A 15,084-nucleotide genomic window follows, 5' to 3' on the forward strand; every position below is an offset into this window, starting at 1 on the left:
AGTGATTTTTCAAAATGAATAGTAGTGATATTTTACAAAACGATTTAATGAGAAATGTTGTATTCAGAAACAAGGTCTTATAATTCAAAGAACTTTGTATTAGTATTTGCAGATTGCATGTCCTTGGTACAGATATGTCGCCAACTCAAATGATTTAACTGGTTGACTCCTGAATTTCTCGGGCATTAATTAAGTGGTGGACTAAGAATACACATTACACATGTGTGTGTTGTCAATCTTATTACTATCCCATTGCTTGGAAAGCGGTTCTAGTTAGAGTGAGAGGGGTTTATCTTTGAGAACTTATTTTTATGAGAACTCAGGCGTGCAGGTTGCCTTCTACCGTGAAAGCAAATCATAATTTCTAATACCCAAATAACTTATAGAGGTGTCTGGGATTCGAACCTCGGACCCCCAGTTTAAGATGTTGAGTATCAAGCCGCTATCGCTTCTTCAGAGAATACGTGTTGTTTATATTTATTTCTTGGGCATTTAAGTGTCACAAACAAGCTTGTTTCAAGGTTCAATACCCCAATGTTAACAGATTAATAAAATTTATTTGTTTTCTATTAGATAACCGGATCGGGGTAAACAAGTATCATACGTGTGTGGGGACACGTACGTAACTCCGTAACGGAGTAGAAGAATGTACTGCACAGAAATATGTGCGGAGTTTTTTCTGAGATGACAAGTTTCTACGTCACTAAACGATATTGCGGGTGACTCATGGATATGTAATAACTATAAGTGTCGTATAACACTTCATTTTCTTTAGTAATGCAAGGAGGAAAGTGCCTGCACTTTACCTTTTGTTATATACGTTTGTCTCGACAGCAATAGGTTAGGAGTCCTATTTGAAAGATGACAATGCAGTACTAATACCTCCTAAAGATTAACACCCAGTGCAAGAACAGGATTTTGTCGCTTATAGAACTTTTCATCGGCGTGGTTCTTACCTATGTTTGATGAACACTACACAGTGCATAGGTTAAGGCGAAGGTACTAACCTTAACACAACACACTGACTCGCGAAGTATATATATTGAAATGTATTTTTTTCTACGTCCCTTAAGTAAATGTTTTGGTCGTTGTAGCCAAAAATAAAAATTATATTCCATCGGTTTTTGTTACGTTTATGACTAATCTCATTTAAGTCGCACATCCTAGCTTGCAGCTACTAACTTTAAATCTTTTCCAATTCACTTCACAATAAGATAATACTGACTAATAGGTGAATGTAAAAACTGAATCCGGCGTCCGCAGTCAGAAATAGCAACTTTTGTTCATTTTTTATTAGTCTCCCAGCTGTCATGATAAGAAAAAGCGGTGAATGGCACAGCGAGGGCTTGGAACATAAATTACACTTAAGAATGGCTAAAAATAGATACTTAGTACTTATAAAGTCGCCTTCGTAAACAATGGTTTATTATGATCATACGTGAGTGTTAACGTTAAATAGCCCTGTAATATGAGCTATCAACCACACTTTCAACGGATTTACCGGATTAACTCTGACATCTAGTACTTACTCTACATTGAGGTAAATGAATGTAGTCTTATCTGGCTACTAAGGCTCATTAAAAATGTTATTATACACTTTCTTTTTCCTTAATAGAGATAAGAGTATCAAAAAAAAATCTTGAAACATTGAAACACTAAAATAAAGTTTTAAAAATTCCAATCGCCTGCCGCCTAAGATTACACTTCTCCAAGGTAACACTCACCGAAAAAATCTAGGACAAAGTGATATTAAAAAATGCGCAGGAATCTGAGTGTGTAGTCACGTAGGTAGTATTTTTATTATTGCTATTCGCGATTTATTGTCAAGCTAACATTTTGAAGGTTCTTTATGAAGCGAAAATGATAATCTGCTACAATATTTTCATTGTGCATTGGCAAAATCGAATCGTTTTTCTTAAGTTCTACATCGGAAATATTAAATCGTTTTTCTCTAAACGAACAGAGCAACAAAGACTCGGTTACACCAAAATTAGAAAGTCTTGGGATTCCTTACCATACCAAAGCCTAAAGCTAAGAAGCTAAGAAGCTAAGAGTTAAGGAAATTTAATTGAACGAAAATCAAACAATCCTATTGATGCATTTGACACACGTCTACATTCTAGCTACCTTACATTTTTGGTTGAAAGGGAATTTTAAGCTAATCATGTCCTTACGACGGCTCGATAAAGTGTTATCAAATTATGCACTATAATCATCTATTTAAAAGAGTAGTAAAACCTGAATAAGAAGAAAAAGTGGAATTACCACTTAATATAGTCTGAAATGGAACGATAGGTTGGACTCCAGTTCTGTTTGGCATGGATTACCAAAAATAAGTACCAATAGCCATTTAACATTATGTGAATGCATGCCTACATTGGTACATCATACAACAGATAAGTACATAAAAAACAGACCGATGTTTTTTATTTATCGTACAATTTTATCATTGTTATTGATGTCCGGTTACTTAACATCCATTTAAATGAAGCTTATCGCTTAATTGTTATAATTACTTTATTATCTGACCGATCGTCTGTCACGAGAGTAATTCGAAGCCCTATATTCCATAAAACGTGTTAACGCTTAATATAATATATAACGATATACCTCAAAATATGCAAATGACTACTAATACTGGTAAATTAAGTTCAAACTAGATGGATAACTGTATAATTATTAACCGAATTGAAAAAGGATGAGGTTATATTTTCAGCTGTATGTATTTTTAACGTAACGTAAGTAACGTCCGAGTTTTGACGATTTTCGTCTACCTAATTTGTCAAATGTTGTAGAGTGATTGGGTAAAATCGATTATTAGAAACGGGCGTACTCGTAAATACGAATAAAACCAATCCCGATTACTTTACACAAGGGATATCGATTCAAAAAACTCCTGTTTCATTAGTAAGTCATGCTACTAGGAAAGCGATATTTTTGTACGTAACCATAACCACGAGCGCACCACAATAGTGAGAAGTTGAGAACTCGCCGTATATACGAGGTCGCATCTAAGCGACGCTTCAGTATTGCGATAGCACCCGTGACAAAAGGACGTTCGTTGCGAGTACCGCGTCTAGTTATCAATACATTTGAAAACAACACGCATTGAATTAATAAGACTTTTAGTTTTTTTTTTTTTTTGTTATTATAATATTGTGTTGTGCGAAATGCGCGTGTGCGCCGAGAGACAGTGCGTTCGTTGCGTGTCTACCCATTGGCTTAGGCGTCGTGCTGGGAGGATGGCCAACTCTATGGAACTATTACATTTGCAGTTCAAACGGATGCTCAACAAGGAGCTGAGCCACTTCTCCGAGTCCAGCAAGTCCGGCAATCAAATTTCGGAATACATTTGCTCTACATTTTTGGGTATGTACAATATATATTATTTTTTTTACATATAAGTAAATAGTGTTTCAATTCTTTAATGTGGCTTTCAATAACTATAATTAAACTGCTTTTTAAAATTCTTCAATTTAATTTGCTTTCTTATATTGAAACACTATTCATTTTTATATATTTCATATTTAAATTTAGGCATAGATATTTTGATGACATTACCAATACCGAATAATCTATTAAATAACTATAGTTTATTTTTAATTGGCATATATTTGTGTGAATTATTCACAAATTATTACTTCTTTAGATCTATCATATTTTTATAGCTGAAAATTTCTCCAAAACCATAAAAACACCCATAAAAACAGGAAGATAACTGCACACATAACGTTTTACGTCACTAATGGGGCAATTAGCATGTTATCAGTTATCAGATACATAACGATGTACTTAGTGTCTACGCCGCCCGCCCAGAGCCATCGCGCCTACGCAATCTTGCGTTACCATAACAAATTAAACGTCTAAATTAGTTTCCCGAAATGGTCTGAAGATTATCTTTTATTAGATTTTGATTTCGATTTAGGACGATTAGACTAGTAATGAGTATAACCGCGTAAAACTGCTAGTCCGCTCTGAATATAAAAATGAATCGCGTCGCCATAACAAATGGTAACACTAAACTTGCTCGCAACAACTTCAGAGCGGACTAGCAGTTTGCGCCGAATATACTATAATTCATTTTTCTTTTTCTTACATTTTTTAAAAAGTAAGTATCGGTAACGAAACTCAGATGTTTACATGTAATTTAAACACTTAATTTTCTCGAAGGTTATAACATGTAAATAGCTGAAATCTTGGCACAGTTAGAGATAAATAGGCGATATAAGTAAGGTTAATAGACAAAATAATTCTAAAAGGGATAAATAAACTTTGATAATTGGGATAGGATTCCTAAAACTTTTCAAAAATATATTGGCAAATATAAATGGAATATTTATAATAAAAATACATAAAATTTCTAAAAGAGCATTTATTTATGTTTGTCCACCAAATAATAAACTTTTATAGATACAATACGTAAAAACGCGCGCAGTGGCCTCTCTATATACTTTTATCTATGCACCTTTTGCAAAAATATCCAATGAACACTATAATCAACAATCCCATGCCATAATTACATAACTTGGTTGTAAAGATAGTAGATATAATAATCTTTGTGTGCTAGAAAGCCTTCTTTGACGTCTCGGGCTGTCATTTTAATAATGTGTGCGATCTTTGGTTACATTTTACATATTTGTAAACAACTTGAGATCTCTCAATTTAATAGGCTATTAATCCAGTTTATAACTTTCCATGAACAAATGCGGACATACACACCCATTGAATGCAAAGAGGAGGAACGTAAACAATGCGCTTTTATCTGCAAAATTTAGTTTAAGGTCACTTGAAACAGACACTTCAGCGAACAAATAACAGGTTTACACGGCTTAAATTACTTAATAAACGAAACGTACTCGTAGTTTAAAGAATTTGTTGCAAAACTTTTTTGGAAGATTGAAGATACGAACATACTTTCCTGCTGATGGCAATTAGTGGAATGGAAGAATGGACGGTCCTCCATGAACATCTGTAACTAACTCAATATACCATTTCTGAGAACTAAGACAGTCTATTTCAAGTCTTATAAAAGGAAAAGTACTTTAACTATTACATTAAAAGATCTTGTGTATACTTTATTTTGATTATGTTAGATTAGATTAGGTGATAATCGTCATATAAATACAATTGAATTATAAATAGAGTTTGATTTTAAATTAACTGAATTATTCTAAGCTTCTAAGTTTAAATGAATAATGAATGTGTATGATACACACATTTTTTCGTTTACATTCAAAGAATACTTTACAAGGAGTAATAGTTATGCGGCATCAATAATAAGATAGGTCATACAAAAACAAACAATGCCGAAAAGTAAAACTAATTGCGTCACGTACTACAAACGGATAATTACAGAACCCGTTATATAAAATTTATGTTTATAAGGCTAACAGTTGACTTTTTAAGCCCTGTGGGACATTTAAACCAACATTGATACGTAACAAACACGTCTATACCTAACATATTTATGTAAAACGCAAGATCACGACTCTCTTCCGTTTACGTTCAAGACGCTTCGCAAATTTCACAGTAGTTTTAAATCTTAGCAAAGTGGAAAATACGTATAAATAAATAGTAATACTAGTACTAACCGTTATTTTGCCTTCTGCACACGAAGGGTAAAAACGGGGCTCTATTACTAAACCTTCGATGACTATCCGTTTGTCAGAGGAATCTTTGACTTAAATCGTATTTATGAAGTTGGCACTTTAAATTTCAATTCAACACAATTCATATAGTTCTCTATAGTTGTTAAGTTGACAAATACTAAATGTTAAAATAGTCCAAATTGTATATGTACGGAACCTCCGTGTATTAATTTACTCGCGCATGGCCAATTATGTATATTCAATAGCAATTCAAATAGAGTTCAAAGTTACGGACTACGGCTGTCTTAAATTGTACCTTATTGAATAAATTGAATGTCACATAGTTTGAGTATCTTCGGAGATCTTGAAACGGAATTTGATTACTTCAATGAGTTATTGAGGTCGCTGCGAATACCGGAGACGGCAGGATAAGATCGTAATTAATTTGTTTGTGGCCTGAACCGATGACAACTAGCGTAGTATTGTTTGCGCCAAATAGCGTGGCCAAAATAGACTAGACAAAATATATGACGTATTCGTAAACAAGATGTAACAGCTTCAAGAAATGAGTCTCTAGTATGAATCGATTAATATTTAAAGATTATAGTATCAATTAAAGTCCATCGGTCCAAAATTATACTGTTATGTGCCCTATACCAAGGTAACAACTACTCCTACAGCTATCTTAGTTATTATCAAAGTAACCCCTTAAAATCGCACGCCTACGAATATCATCGGGCCATCAGTCAAATAAACCCTATACTAATATTATCGGTCTCCTTATTTAACTCGCCTGATCAAGTGAATCCGTATGCGTATTAAGTAAGGGCCTTTTTCCTATCACGCGTTTTGTGTCCGCTTATGCATGTGCGCCGCGTGCGTCCTATCGTTGCATAGAAAGTTTTCCTTTCATGTGCCCCACGCGTTGCGGGTCACGAAGAGACTACAGCGATAATTCACGCATGCAGATAGAACATGCGTGCAGGTATAACACGCGTGATAGTTAAATGCTCTGAAAGGATAAAATTCATATCACCGGGCCGTCACTGTTATAAAAAATTAAATGAAAATATTTATTGCAAAATTATAATTACAACATATTTTATGTTAATAACGATTTCAACACAATTAAAAGTCCTGTCTCTATATCAATATTTTTGTACATGTTTTTGTATCACCTTTATTAATTTTCTTTAATGTGATACAGTTCGTGGTTCACCTTTGACCGCATTGTATTGTTTGAAGGGTGGGGTAACGTTGGAGTACTAATACCTACGAGGCTCATCAAGTTAGTCCTCATGAGCAACAATCTATCCGTGATCTATAATGGACTTATCATTTTTTTCCTATTCCTGGAACTTGTCAAATTTCCTAATCGAAATTTGACAAGTTCCAGTTGCATTAATTGTCAAATGTCGATCTTCGATAGGCAATACATTAGATAGATAGATTATTAATTTGCTACTAACGTTTAGAATTGGGACACAGTGGGAACGTAACATCAGTTGGATTGTCAGCTGTTTTGGTGCTTTTGTTACATTAGGAAAAAAGTTTATCTCGTATGTAACTAAATATTTACAATGCGTAGTTACTGTATCTACTGTACACAATTATTATCTTCTCTTGATTAGATATAAACTGGACACGTAGTAATACTACGATGTTTATATACAGAATTTTGCTGTTTACAATGTCTATTTTTAGATTTAATCACAGAACAAGCTTTCCATAAATCGATAATGATTCAGTAATGCTATCACTATCACTATAAAGCATATCACCCTATCACAGTGTAAATAATTTAAATAAATACATTAATTTTATGTCCAGACTTATTTTATGTTACATTGTAAAAAGTTTTTATAGCAGTAGCTACAATAAAATATTTATCGTGTCTCGTCTTAATAAATAATTCAATGATTTCAATGATTATTTATAAATATATGTATATTACGTTATTCTTACTTCTTAATACTTAACTATGTGCAATTTTAATAAAATATATTAAAAAACTCTACATATTTTCGAAGTAACACTACCAGACTCTCTGCTACTCCACTCGTAGAAATCTAGGCTACCTGTAAGTGTAGTAAGTATAAGTTTAGTCCTCTTTGAGAAAAAATCCCGAAAGAAGTTAAAAAATAATATTCTACATAAATAGGTACAATACATATACACCACGATAAATATCTAAAAACGTGATAATATTAAACACAAAAACAACTAGTACAAAGATAACACCTAAATAAAGATAATTGTGGAGATTAAAAGTGCATAATGCATGTTAGGTATTTACTTTCACTTATTTTAACTGCGAAGGAAAATAAAACATAGGTACATGTAATACGACTTTGTTATTTTTTTATATTGTTCCCAGAAATTTGCATACTATATCACTCCGTACTTATTCTTAGAAGTGTGAAGAATAGTCTTCTGTGAACCCTTAATGGCCATTCCTATTCAGTCTTCTGAGCAGAGTAATGAATTGATGCCAAATATTATTTCACTTCCAACTCTTTTTATGTTCCTCTATTGGGTACCGGCCTTTCTTTCCTACTTTCATTTTAACTCAAATTGTTTGAAGGTTGAGTTAGAGACCAATCCAAGTAGACTATTTTGAAACCGCTCATCAAGCCTCCACCACAATTTAAAAACGGCAGCAGAACACATAAAGCAGAACCGACCGCTCAGCGTACATTTTATCCATTAATAGGTAGTAAACCTTTGGATGCTTACCTTTTAGAATCTGAACAACATTCATCTTGTGCACTTCATTAAAATATTACCTAAACTCAATCGACCAATATCAATTTATTTTTAGGCAATTATATAATATACCTAATATATAAATGTCTGTCCCAAAATCATTATCAACTGATCATATAAGAGCCACTTGTATATTCACCTACTTTCTTCGGCATTGATACCCATTGACACCATTTCGATAATATGATTAATTTCGTAACTAGAACACGTAAACACGCATTATGCAAAGTGTGTTACGGTTTTACGCAGTTTTTACGTCCGAAGACAACATGCTGTAAACAATTTTGACATGAGACTAAAATAGATAACTACCCATAACATAACATGAAGAAATCGATATTAACATATTTTATTTTTAAGAAAATATATAAAAATTGCTTAACTTTGACACGTGGGGAGTAAAGCCCTGCCTGAAACGGTCCACGTTATAACGCGTGTAATAGTTTTGTAAGAACTTAGTCTGATATTTAAAGAAATCTTATTGGGTGACGTCTATTTAAATGGTTTTGAATATTTACGTAGCATAACGGGTAATATTACAGAGAAATTTAAATTCAATTTCAACTTATGAAATCATAAATTATAAGTTCTATTCTAAATCTAAATATCTTGGCACCAATGGACATCATTATTGATGTTTATGATTGCATTTACCTATCGTTTCTTATATTGAACGCATGTATTATTTATTAAAAATTATTTGCAAAATTAATGTATTGTTTTGTGGTTACAGATAAACAACAAGAGCTCGATCTGCCATCACTGCAGGTGGAGGAGACCTCCGAGCGCGTGAAGAAGAAGGAGAAGCCACGCCATGCCGGACCTGGTACCACCATGTCACAAGTTAGTTTTATCTTTATTTTCTATCTTTTCTTTATCTTTTTTCTAAAGTGCTACTTTAAGGCGGTTAACTCGGAAAAGGCCTTACTCTCACGCGATTTAAAACAATTTGGGGACAAAGCAATTTAAAATTCTGTCGATTTTTTTTATCTTTATGAAATTAAGATTTCCTGTTAATAAAAGAAATACTATATAGTACCCAAACCTCCTAAAAGGTTTACCTATCTTAAACCAGTTCTATAACCCCTTATTGTTCAATGAATAAATTAATAAATATAATTGAGTACATTATCAGTTAGATTAGTTGGTTGTATATCAAGTTCTTGTATGTAGGTCATATGGGTACGTGGATTAACACGTAACATTTAACTTGTGATCTGTGACGTTGCTTGTTGACACAAGTTTTCTAAACCACTTACATAACCCTTAATTTACATAACACATGATTTTCCTGCAGATGTGATAAAATCTGGTAAAACCATATAGACTCGCGAATAGGTATAGTAGGTATTACAAGAATGTACTACAAGAAAATTATAATTATAACTTTCCGGTTGTCCACAGATTTCTGGCGTCAAGAGGGCACTTACACACACAAACAGCTTCACCGGTGAACGTGTGCCAAGATATGGAGTCGAGACACCGCACGAGGAGGAGCTCGGACGTCAGCTCAGCGACTTGGACCGCTGGGGGGTGGACATATTCCGCATCGGCGACCTCTCCTGCGGCCGGCCCCTCACCGCCGTCGCTTACGCCGCTTTCACGTCCCGCGAACTTCTCACAACTCTGCAGATCCCAGCCCGCACTTTCCTCGCGTTCGCCGTCACACTGGAGGAGCACTATGTACGCGATAACCCCTTCCACAACTCCCTGCACGCGGCTGACGTCACGCAATCGACAAACGTGTTGCTGAACACTCCTGCTCTTGATGCCGTCTTCACACCGATAGAAGTGTGCGCTGCACTGTTCGCTGCGTGCGTTCATGACGTCGATCACCCTGGCCTCACCAACCAGTTCCTGGTCAACTCCAGCTCGGAACTGGCGCTCATGTATAACGACGAGTCCGTGCTCGAAAATCATCATCTCGCCGTTGCTTTCAAGCTACTACAGAATGACGGGTGCGACATATTCATGAACCTCCACAAGAAACAACGCCAAACATTGCGAAAAATGGTTATTGACATGGTGCTCTCGACTGACATGTCAAAGCACATGAGTCTTCTCGCTGATCTCAAGACAATGGTGGAGACGAAGAAAGTGGCCGGCAGTGGGGTCCTCCTGCTGGACAATTACACCGACCGAATACAGGTGTTAGAGAATCTCGTACATTGCGCTGATCTGAGCAATCCAACCAAACCGTTGCCATTGTACAAACGGTGGGTGGCGTTACTCATGGAAGAGTTCTTCCAGCAAGGTGATCGTGAACGGGAGCAAGGCATGGACATAAGCCCGATGTGCGACAGGCACAATGCTACAATAGAGAAATCTCAAGTCGGTTTCATCGACTACATCGTACACCCACTTTGGGAGACATGGGCGGATCTCGTACACCCTGACGCCCAGGACATATTGGACACCCTGGAGGAGAACCGAGACTACTACCAAAGCATGATCCCTCCGTCGCCGCCGCCTGCACCGGTGCAGCACTCCGCTGAAGATGATCGCCCCGAACAAATTCGCTTTCAGGTAATTATATTTCTATCTTATACTACCAATACGTGAGACGATATTTCCGCGTAAATTTCCGTATAAACATATGAAACAATCATAAACATGTAGGTAACTAACCGATTCCCTGGTAAAACCACAGAAAGTCTCTGTTTAGGAATATGTACCTAAGTAGTTGTGGTTAACCACGACACTGATAGTGAATGGAAATGTATAGTCTATTCCTAATTTAATTAATAACATACCATGTTGATAATAATTTTAATTAATGATTTTAAAGAGGGAAACAAAATAAATTGACAAATTTTGTTATGACGTGAATCAGTGATCAACACACAACTATAACGTTTAGTCCTGATATTAGAGTTTATTACTTAGTTATTTACGTTTGTTTTTTTTTTCATAATGTCAAGTATGTATGTCAAATTGATGATTGAAGGATCTACTTGTGTCTTACCTAGTAGGATATCCTACCCACATTTACCTAAATGCATTTCTGTTTATATACTATGATGAATACGGAAATTCAAAATTTTATTAGTCATGGACTGGATAATAGGATGGCAGACCACTTTTTTTTTCACCCCCATGATATCGATACCCTTATTAAATTAAAAGAATTTATGATGAACGAAATTGTTTTTTGAACACATTTTTACAACAATATTATTCTTTTACAGGTAACGCTGGAAGAAGGCGAAGGTTCAGAGGAGTGCGAGGGCGAGGGCGATGGCGGGATGTGACGGAAACTACTGGGGATCTGCAAGAAACTCACTGAACGGATGCAAGTGTGGTGGAAGCTCTGGTAGTGGAGCAAGCAGAGTGCACCTTCGCTCGTCACCCATGGCGACTTAGTATTGTTGTTACACCGACAATGGACAATGTGTGGTGTGCAACTTTAGCTTAATACACGGAATTTATAGCTCTGCAGTGTTTTGTACACGGGCACACTTGCGTGCAGTTTCGATGCGGTTCCCGGCGTGAAACTTGAAGCTCTCTTCGCGTAACTACCTACTTTAGTGGTACAAATATTTTCTCCGAGAAATAGTCCCCAAAGCTGTTGGCATGTATAATGATCTGAGCGCAAGATTCCAGCCGGGAACGACGCATACGATTACTATTTTAGCAGCATCTATCTGCGACGTGTATAAGTGTTTATACGCACACTTGCGTGGATAGTTTCGTTGTAATCGTGAAATTCAACCAATTCTACTCACAGTCTGTAAGTAAATGGGCTTTTTAATGTATAGGTAGGTATGTGATTGTATTGTAATGTTGTCGCCGGCGCCGCTCGGTACTCGTTGACGCTTGTCTATCTACCCTCGAAATGTGACTATACCAATCGTTACATTTCGATCATAATAAAATTATTCGTATGTCATTAAATACACGACGTTGTCTAAGTTATCTAACGACTAAATAATATGTCCCTCCAATGACCGTAACGTTCGAACGTTTGTATTTGTATCTCGTTTTTAATTTTTTGTCTAACCAAAGATAGAAAAGTTCGACTTCTGGTTTCAAGTTCGATATCCCTGTGAGTAGTTGGTCTTCAAATCGTAAAGTTAAATGTCGTATAAGTAGATTTTAGTCGTCGATACCGCATATACCGGATCGACTAAGTAAGGACATTGAAAACGCTTATTAATTGGTATGAAAGGGTAATTTATATTGTCATATCATCCACTTTTCTCATATTTAATACGGGTTTGCGATAATGATGTTATTCACCAAAATATATTAACATGATAGATATCCTAAATATAATATACTATGTAAGGTAAATTTAAAAAAATGCCTTTCGGAGTTGTTGTCGTGTCATTCTGAATATTTAATATTCGGCCAGTCTCCCGCCGCGAAGACACAATCCCGAATTCATCCTGTTAGATAGCTTTACTTATTTGATTTGTTAACCTCATAGCACCTCATTTCTCGTAAAGGATCGCTGGCGATCCATTTATTTTCTCTTTAGGATAATGTTTTATTTTTGTAAATTGCAATTTTATTCTAGTTCTCTTTCACCCAAAAAATAATAAGTCACGAATCTTTAAGTATTAAAATTTGTGTATGAAACTAACAGCTTGAAGTGTTTGAGTAAATATAAGTACTAACAAAGGCGTGGTTTGCGACTAAGTTTTCTTTCGAGTGAAGTCAAGTATTCGCAGAAATATTATAAATTATTATATTATTAATATGTGCAAATGTTAACGGCACGCGGGCCGGGTCTTGCAATAGTACGTGTTAAGTAGATCGTCTCTAAATTCAGCGCACAACTCATTCTTCTCATTTAAATGTTGTTATAATATGCTCATTTCGCCTAATTACATCACAAAATGTAATTACCTACAATTTAATATACAGATCTGATACCACGCGTCATCTCCTCACTTGTATTTATATCATGTACCATTTCCATCTGAAAGCTAATTCTCACACGATAGCTTATCGCTATATCCATTCACATATTGACTAGGGAGGTTGAAATACTTAATTACCTGTATTATGTATGCATTTCATCGTATCTGTCGTTTTAGCGTACGATTGTTATTTTTGAGCTGGTCTCTACTTTTATGTACTCAAAAGATATTTCTATTGTACCTACCCTGATTGTTGAATAACACTTCACACTTTTATACTCCGGCGTACCTCTTTTGTGTATATTGTTTTATACATTTTGTCCATCCATGTTCATTCATCAGTTTCAAGAACGAAGGTCCAATGTACATTATTTTCGTAGGTAAATTAAGATTTAATTCGGCGAACAAAATAAATAGGTACGCGATGTCGCCATCTCTTTAACTATTATCTGATTTTGAAGGTGTATAGTTTAGCATGTGGAATATCAACATTGAATTAATATACTAAAAACGCTTAACTACATAATTGTGTGTTAAATAGGAAGATTACGCTTAGAAAAATCTTTGTTTAAAAATATATAATAAAGTCTATGTGAATTTCGTTCGATAAAATATTTGTACTGCAGTAGAGTCGTGTGATATATGCACACCAAATTTTTCGTAGTTCGTAATATGTGTACAGAGCCAAATTTAGGCCGATTCTACAGGTTTCTTACAAATACTGTATCTTATTAATATGTGAACATAATAAAATGTGTAATTAGCTGATAACTGTACTGTACTCGTTGCGACTTGCAAATTACTTTATCGAGGTGTTAGATTCAATACTTGTACTTACATGGAGCTGTTCGTATCCATTCATTATCTATGACTAGTCTGAAGGCGACACTTCCGACACCAATATATTTATTTAAGTGACTCGTGGTAGGTAATACTTGTTCACCGCTCTACTTAGCTAACCACCAAAGATCAGAGTTGATAACTTAGTGATGGACATTGTTCTAATATGTGTGTTATTATAGCATGTCATCTTCCTATTCGAATTACTTGTTTAGAATTATCAAATAACTATATCCTCAAGCGGTTTCAGTGTTATATGTTTTGTCTGTATGAAAAACTAACGCTAAGATTGGATAATATCTAGATAAATTATAAATACCAAGTTAACGTGTGTAATGCTGGACATTCACATTACTTATTATTTATGTTTAAAATAAAAATAGCTTGTAATAGTTTAAATGAATATTTGAGTTGATTAAAAATATTAATGTATTTAGAATAAAAAGATATTGGAGAAAAATTGAAGTTGTTTCATTATTATTTTCCCTGTCCATGTAAAATAATAAAAAGCTGGGATTTTATTAATCCAATACTTAAAACATCTGTTTAAATATGAATATGTTAGAGTACCTACATAGATCCGTATAACAATATATCTAACAAACTATTTTGTGCATGTGGCAGGGGCGTGTAATGTGTATAAGAGTGTCTTTACCGTAAAATTCGTTACTTCAAAAATAAGTAACGTCTGGGGGCCCCGGGATCTTAGACTATAACGATTATATTGTTTCTATGGTCATAGTGTTGCTAGGTTGTGAAAGCTGTGGAATTCATAACATATATGAATTTAGAACATAATTATTTTTTCTATTCAAGTAATATCAACAAAATAAAATAAAGTATAATTTTAAAGTTCCTAATTGTATTAATTACCTATACGTAATAGGTACGTATTTTAATAATTTAAATCTCTTTGTTTTACCTATCTATAAAAATAATAAGAATATGTAGGTAATGTACTTTTCTGTAGTACCCTTCGACTATAAAAAATATAAAAATGATACTCATAAATGTTTATATACTTT

General features: G+C 34.7%; 1 protein-coding gene across 15 annotated transcripts in view; it reads left to right on the plus strand.

Moving 5' to 3' along the window:
- Positions 1-14,520, plus strand: part of dnc (phosphodiesterase dunce) — a 458,672-nt gene extending 444,152 nt beyond the window's left edge. For all 15 annotated transcript variants that reach the window (XM_073084957.1, XM_073084966.1, XM_073084964.1 and 12 more), the window contains 4 exons: positions 3,276-3,369; positions 9,088-9,197; positions 9,759-10,880; positions 11,543-14,520. In XM_073084957.1, the coding sequence (XP_072941058.1) occupies positions 3,276-3,369; positions 9,088-9,197; positions 9,759-10,880; positions 11,543-11,605 (1,389 nt within the window). In that variant the 3' untranslated portion in view covers positions 11,606-14,520. The remainder of the gene's footprint in view (positions 1-3,275; positions 3,370-9,087; positions 9,198-9,758; positions 10,881-11,542) is intronic.
- The last annotated feature ends 564 nt before the right edge of the window (positions 14,521-15,084 follow it).

Source organism: Epargyreus clarus, unplaced genomic scaffold (genome assembly GCF_041222505.1).
Source record: "Epargyreus clarus isolate Ecla_fem2 unplaced genomic scaffold, WU_Ecla_fem_2.2 ptg000021l, whole genome shotgun sequence".
NCBI classification, from domain to species: Eukaryota; Metazoa; Arthropoda; class Insecta; order Lepidoptera; family Hesperiidae; genus Epargyreus; species Epargyreus clarus.